The sequence below is a fragment of the Trachymyrmex cornetzi genome, unplaced genomic scaffold (genome assembly GCF_001594075.2).
Source record: "Trachymyrmex cornetzi isolate Tcor2-1 unplaced genomic scaffold, Tcor1.1 scaffold23, whole genome shotgun sequence".
Lineage (NCBI taxonomy): Eukaryota > Metazoa > Arthropoda > Insecta > Hymenoptera > Formicidae > Trachymyrmex > Trachymyrmex cornetzi.
In genome coordinates, this window is record NW_017296956.1 from 4,006,732 (window position 1) to 4,013,502 (window position 6,771).

Consider the following 6,771-nt stretch of genomic DNA (forward strand, 5'->3'; position numbering starts at 1 on the left):
CGATAGCAGCCCGGCCGAAATCACCGCAGATTCCACGCAGGAGTTGGCAGGATCGCCAATCCCAGGTGATTCACTTCTCACCCTCGCCGATCGCTCTCGTTTGCGGAAACCCGTTAACCTCTGGTTAATCCGTCCCGTCGATTATTCAACTACTTTACTACTATCGCCGTACGTCGCAGCTTCTCTTGCTATCGTTAAGCGTTCTACACCATTCTGCACCACCACCAACCGCGGGCGGATTCGTACACGCGTCTTCGTATCGGGCTCAGGGTCGCGGCCTCGTCCCACCTCGCCTCTTCTCGCCTCACCTCGCCTCGCCTCACCTCGCGACTCGCGACTCGCGTCAGTCAACAGCAGCAGCAGCAGCAGCAGTAGCCGTAGCGTGCGTAATCTCTATTCGCCGCGTCGTCGCCGTTGCGACTAGTCGCTCTGTCGCTTCTCGCGATACGCCTTCATGACGCACGAGCTAATCGTAAGTCATAATGTCAGCGGCACACTCGCGGTGCGCCGCTGCGATGACACTGTACGCATCCGATGAAATCCGCTTCGTAGGCAGGGGATGACAGATGACAGGAATCGGATTAGGTGAGGGTGACGCAGGGTGATGGCAGGTGACCAGGTGACAGCGGATGTGTGATGACAGCGCTGAGCGCGCCGTAAGTTGACGCGACGTCGGCTGACCTGACGTCACGCGCGTCATCGCCAGTGTCGCCAACTGTCGTCAACTGTCGCCAACTAGCGTCCCGCGCCGTACGCGCTTTCTATCTGCGCATGAGCAGTGATGGATGTCGTGGAAAAAAAAAAAAAGAAATCTGTTCATGGCATTCGTCGCACATTTGCCTGATTTTAATTTATTTTAATGTAATCTATAATTTAATCGAAGAGTGTTATAACGATTAAACTAAAATGAATGTTATATCGATTAAACACAAAATTCCTAGTAGGTAGTTCTAATTTCCTCATCGTGAATTAATTGTCAAAAATAAAATGAGATATTTAAAAATGTGTAATGTATATGTATAATATGCTTTAATTATTATAAAAAATAATTAGACTATCACTACGAATATGCAACAGAAAGGGGAGAGAGAGAGAGAGGGAGAGGGAGAGGGAGAGAGGGAGAGAGGGAGAGAGAGAGAGAGAGAGAGAGAGAGAGAGAGAGAGAGAGAGAGAGAGAGAGACTACAAATGCTCCGACATACCTATGAAGACGCTCCTATATATGTGCAACTCCATGGCGTACGTCGCTGCGCATGCGTAGAAAAGTCCTACTTTGTAATTGCCATTTGTTTTCATTTGTTTGAGTCGCGATTTACGACAGCATCAATTATAATTTTATTTAATTGTCGAGTGAGTTGATCGAAAAATGCCTTACTCCAAACAACATAAGACTGTTTTGCAAGCTGTTATGCATGAAGGTGCTTTACATGAGGATCGTGGAAAAGAATTAGTTATAAGGTTATTTGGTACGTATGATAAGTTGATAAAGTAATCCATTTTTTTTTTGTACAATGAGTATACAACAAGAAAAATCAGATTATCGACAAATTCCAGATCATAATAATACGGCACAAATATTAAATGAAATAAATGCAAAGTTAAAACCATTATGCACAACCATAAAACGTATAAATTGCGAAGTTACCGGAGAGCTGTATTGGATTTTTACGAGCATGGTGCAAGACAAAACTGCTAGGTAACACCTACTTAAGTATTACTAACTAATGTATTACTTTTACACGAATTTTGCAGTTATGTTTATTTTTCAGCTTTGTTTCTCATTTCTCACAAGCAGAATTAGCTCTCTTGCGAAATGTATATTCGGAAATTATTACTTCTAATGATAGCTGTGTATCAAGTACATTTTGCCTTAATTTATGTTCATCACTAAATGCAAAACTGACTAAAACTGATGCCGAACTATTTCTACTTGAAATGGCCAATAGACAATGGTTATGTTGCAAGGTTCTAAATTTTTATATTGTATAATTCTGATCATGTCTCTTAAAGGAAAATATTATGAAGACACGTATCTTTCAGGAAGGTAAATATTACATGGGAGTAAGAAGCATAGCAGAATTATTGCAATATTTCAAAGATACCTATGAAGGGAATCTTCAAATTTGTACTTTATGCAAGCAGGAACTTTTTTATGTAATGTTTTTTGTGAATATTGAATGCATGTATCTTATTTTTTATAACAATGATAGATTTTATTATTTTGCAGGGTGACAAATGTAACCAATGTAATGCTATTACACATGTTTATTGCCTCAAGAATTATGCAAGAAATCATAGTAGTTTGGGATGTCCTAATTGCCCTTTTTCTACATCAAGACAGAATCTTTCTAGTAACTTTTTATCCTGTTTTTTAATTTTATTTTTTTCTTTATTATGTCTAACAATTTAACTATCAGTATATTTATTATATCAATCTTCTTGTATACATATTTATTACGTCATTTCTTAATATTTAAGTATTGATTTTTTTTTAAATATTACGAAAAATATTACTTATAGGTAGTAACACTAGTTGTGCCATGGATGTTGAAGATGCCTCACAGACGAGTATGGAAATTCACGAGATGACACAGTCTAGTCAAACCAGAAAATTGAAACGAAAACGTAAAAACGAATTGATGTAAGATGTTTTGTTTAATCAGTTACACAGGACTATTTGGAAGAGATGAATGCCGCAAACTAAAAAGATTACATTTATTTTTATTTATAAAATTAAATTACTATCTATATACAGTAAAATTACATTCAATATAATATTAATAAACATTACTTTATTATGTCCATTTACTATGACTTGCTTCAAATTTTTTTCTTAAATATTTGAGACCTGCCATAATGTTATCTTCGTTTATACTTCGTGATAACAATTCTTGTTTATTTGTGTGAGTCACACTGCTGGAAGCTGAAGGTAAAACGTTATTTTCACCAGGAAGAGGGATATCCATAGTTGTTTCTTGCTGTTCAGACATGTATATCTCAGAGTACCCATATACATTTCGTGAATAATTGCTGGATAGATGAGATAATGGATATGAAACTGTTGCTTGTCCTTGAGATAAGTTAGGTAAAGTCACGGTAGGGATTACTGTCGGTCCTATTGTATTTTCAAATGATTCAGGAGAATTATCAGCTGCATTATATTCTGGTAAATTGTTTTTATTATTCTGGCTATTGCTATCAATATCTTTCACAATTGAGACTGTTTCATTGTCGACAGACTCATTACTATCTTCATGAGTCTGTAAATTATCATTAGATTCTTCAATGGATTCCTGGGAATTACAGGTCTCTGTATTATCCAGTTCTTTGTTTTCTTTAGGAGTTAAATGTTCATCGATACTCTGACAACTGTTGTAAAATCCGGTACTTTTGGAGTTATCATAAACTGGCCCAAATTCGCTAATTCTTTGCGATCTACATTTATCCATCCATTCTTCTTGCGACATTATGTGCCAGTGATTCTTCTTGCTTAGAAGTTCTCCAAAAGCTTTTATCTTATCTTCGTCATTAGTCTTCTGTTCTTGGATAGATTCATTGATATTTGTAGATGCATCATCAACTTTCTCCTTAGAGTTTTCTTTATCTGTCTCAGTAGATTCAACTTTGCTAGTGTTGATATCGTCATTTGAATTAGTTAACTTGTTTTCTTGGGTCAATTCTTCTTCTGTAGGTTCTGCTGGTAAGCCTGCTCTGATACGTTGTCTAATTCTCGCCGCCTTTAGTCTATTCTGTTCCAATCTCTCCTTCAATTCCTTGGTTTCTTTCATTTCCCTCTGCTTTCTCTCTGTTTCCTTTCTTAAGTTTACCAAATTTTCTTGCTGCTTTGTTCTTTCTTCTTCATCTTGTGAAAACGCATAGTAACCAACACCATGTGTTCGTGCTTCGTCAAATAATATATCTTGATAATGTATGTCCACCTTGTCCGCAAGCTTTCGCGTTTGTTCCTCCCATTTTCTTCTCATGATTTCTATCTCAGGTTCTTTCTCTTGAACAGGATATTGTCCTTTGTCCTCTTCTTTGTCTTCGTCAATATGTTTCTTCATTATTTCATGCTTTATCAATTCATCTTTCTTTTGCATGTGCGGCAAATCCTCCCGCAAACATTTTCTCGTACGACCAAAACAATCCTGATACTCTACCCAATTTTCCTCTGGCTCTATGGGATATTCTTTATCAATCGTTTCATCCACAAATTCTTCATCAGGTTCGTCTAATTTATTCTCAAAATCAACAAGAAATTTATCATTATTATTTTTGGATTTCTTCAATCTTTCGTACAATCTCGCTTTGGCTTCCAGCATTAATTTTGACTTTTTATGAGCGATGATATCCTCCGAATCCATAGATTTCTTGGCATTTTTTTCCACATCATCTGCAACAATCTTCTTGTTCTTTTTCTTATTCGACAGTGGTGGTGTATTAATAGACTCGGTTTTCAACCTGACCTCGTTCACTTCAGCTTGCTTTCTTAACAATTCTGCCTTTAGACCCACTAGGGATGAAAAGTTGACATTTATCTTCTTTGTCATATTCATTGTTGGAGGTTGATCAACTTGCAATACTATCTAAATAATTGTTATTGTTCTTTATAAAGAAAGTACGAGAAACCGTTCATGAAAAACTCTGAACATGTGTCGATATAATCCACGTTTTCCTGCCTGAAAAACAGAATATTATTTAATAAACAAATTTACTGAGGATGACATACGTATATTTGTTTGTTTAACAAACAATACTTACGTGAATTATTAGCGTAAATTATTTGACAGAAAGCCTAAGGCAGATGCTTTATGTGTACGATTATACAAATTGAGACGAAAATCAATTTCATAACATTACACAAACAGAAAATTGGAACGTTTATAACAGGACTTTTACGATTCTTTGGTGCCTTTTGGAGATGACAGATGATTGCAAGATTAGGTTAGGTCACAGAATATACAAATTTACTAGAGAGTGAATATGCTGGATTCACCCTGCATCCGATGTGTGTCGCACGACACTCTGCAACCAATCAAAAAACAGGATTCCGATGGATTTTGCTTCTGTATTATCGGCATCCTGTTTTCTGATTGGTTGCAGATCGTCGTACGACGCAAATCGGATGCAGGGTGAATCCAGCATTTGAGTCGGGAGTTGGGAGAATAAAAGGAACAGAGAACAGAGAACAGAATGCGGCCCTGTGCACAATACAAGGAATAAGGAATTAGGAATAAAAAAATTAACGATTTTAATTTATCAGAAATCGGAATACATGGTTTCTGATAGGTTGAAATCGTTTATTCTTTATTTCTAATTCCTTATTCCTTCTATTGTGCGCAGAGCCTAAGAGTTTCAACCTATCAGAAATCATGTATTGTGGAATACATATAGCGTTTTCGGCCCGGCCAGGTTTGCACCAACCTGGGTTGGATTAATGGCGTTTTGTGCTCTCCTATTGGTAGAGCGGGTGACGTCAACCAATAGGAAAGATTAATCCAACCCAGATTGGTGCAAACTCGATCGGGCCGAAAACGCTAATAGTGTGTATTAAATATATATATAATAGAGCCCCAGCATAATTTCTGAACGAACTCCAGTATGGTAACCCAACCGGCGACAAAACGTGGAGAAGTCATTATAGGGGCTTCGCACAATAAAAGGAATAGGGAACAGAGAATGGAGAATAAGAATTTCAACCTATCAAAAATCATATATCGTGGAATACACAGTTTCTGAGGGGTTGAAATTCTTATTCTCTGTTCTCTGTTCCCTGTTCCTTCTATTGTGCGGAGCCCCTTACTTCGGCGCGCGTCAGAACTTTTGAAAGTCACGTGACGTGTTTGAAAGCCATAATAATAGTCATATGTCGAAGACGTTTATAAAATCTGTCTTTCTTGCGTCCATTGAGAAATCTCGCAACATTCTCGAATTTAGCTTTCCGAGTTTGAATTTATAGAAAATCGTATATCGTATCGTTATAGAAAATCAGCGCTTGATTTTCAAACTGAAAAATTCCCAGCCAAAATTAAAGTTGCTAGAAAAACGTGGCAGGAAGGGGCGTGGTGGAGCGAGGAAGTAAAGAAGGAACTCTGAAAGAATTTAAGAGAGGCCCATCTCTTATAAAGAAATCTTATATCGAAATGTACTAACAGTACTAAAAATCTATAGCATTTAAAAGCGATACTGAAAACCTACATCATAAATAACATCAATTATTTGAGTTTTCGATATATACTTTGAGAATGCACCGTTGAGGTGCCGAAACGAAACGTCCAATAGAAGAATAGGAGGAAGAGGAGGAAGTCCTCGTGATCATTGCGACTCGACAGCTACTGGCGACGGTTATCAATTCGGAAGATCGATTCTCGATTGCTCGTGCGGCATCTAGAGCGCAGTTGCGCCGTTCGTTTTGGTTTGTACTTTGTGGTTCGTTCAGTTCGTTGTCGACGTAGCGCAGTGCCTTGTGAGAGAAGTAACGTTCGCACTGTTCGCAGTAGTGCCAAGCCGGCTGGATCGGTGATTTCTGCGAGGAGTAGAACGAAGAAGGTTCTTGTCGTTTCTCGTTGTTCCTCGTGGCCAATTCTATCTTACCCATCGTTTGATTATCCTTCGTAACTGCTTTAGAACAACGACAGTGGTGGTGCACGCGGACGTGGTCCAGCAAGAGCGGCTATAGCGACATCATCAAGAGCAAGCCGGCGAGTCGGTTGAAGCTAAATCTGCTAAATGGCACGGCGCAGGCAAGCGAAGCAGGCGGCGGCGGAAAGTG

The 6,771-nt window shown here is 38.4% G+C and overlaps 3 protein-coding genes across 4 annotated transcripts in view; 2 read left to right on the forward strand and 1 right to left on the reverse strand.

The window, feature by feature from the left end:
• Window positions 1-14: 14 nt before the first annotated feature.
• Window positions 15-2,739, forward strand: Nse1 (SMC5-SMC6 complex component Non-SMC element 1). Of its 2 annotated transcripts, none has more exons than XM_018506781.1 (7): window positions 15-585; window positions 1,355-1,465; window positions 1,554-1,695; window positions 1,769-1,964; window positions 2,040-2,153; window positions 2,227-2,350; window positions 2,520-2,739. In XM_018506781.1, the coding sequence occupies exons 1-7, from the start codon at window positions 567-569 to the stop codon at window positions 2,642-2,644; spliced, it is 831 nt and encodes a 276-aa protein (XP_018362283.1). In that variant the 5' UTR covers window positions 15-566; the 3' UTR covers window positions 2,645-2,739. The 2 variants fall into 2 exon arrangements, with proteins under 2 accessions (XP_018362283.1, XP_018362284.1); XM_018506782.1 differs by having other exon boundaries at window positions 579-656; window positions 2,520-2,737.
• Window positions 2,740-2,794: 55 nt separating this feature from the next.
• Window positions 2,795-4,919, reverse strand: LOC108760673 (coiled-coil domain-containing protein 174). Its single transcript, XM_018506750.1, has 2 exons — window positions 4,761-4,919; window positions 2,795-4,678 (listed from the first exon to the last, which is right to left on the reverse strand). The coding sequence occupies exon 2, from the start codon at window positions 4,553-4,555 to the stop codon at window positions 2,795-2,797; it is 1,761 nt and encodes a 586-aa protein (XP_018362252.1). The 5' UTR covers window positions 4,556-4,678; window positions 4,761-4,919.
• Window positions 4,920-6,728: 1,809 nt separating this feature from the next.
• The window catches only part of LOC108760636 (nucleolin), a 2,917-nt gene continuing 2,874 nt past the window's right edge, over window positions 6,729-6,771 (forward strand). The window contains exon 1 of the mRNA XM_018506692.1: window positions 6,729-6,742. Coding sequence (XP_018362194.1) covers window positions 6,729-6,742 — 14 coding nt within the window. The remainder of the gene's footprint in view (window positions 6,743-6,771) is intronic.

Bases quoted from the DNA above. Each gene is read 5' to 3' on its own strand.
- Nse1 (XM_018506781.1), top strand. The intron at 1,965-2,039 runs GTTCTAAATTTT...CGTATCTTTCAG, and splicing joins GACAATGGTTATGTTGCAAG to GAAGGTAAATATTACATGGG. The intron at 2,351-2,519 runs GTAACTTTTTAT...TATTACTTATAG, and splicing joins ATCAAGACAGAATCTTTCTA to GTAGTAACACTAGTTGTGCC.
- LOC108760673 (XM_018506750.1), bottom strand. From the start codon at position 4,555: ATGAATATGACAAAGAAGATAAATGTCAACTTTTCATCCCTAGTGGGT.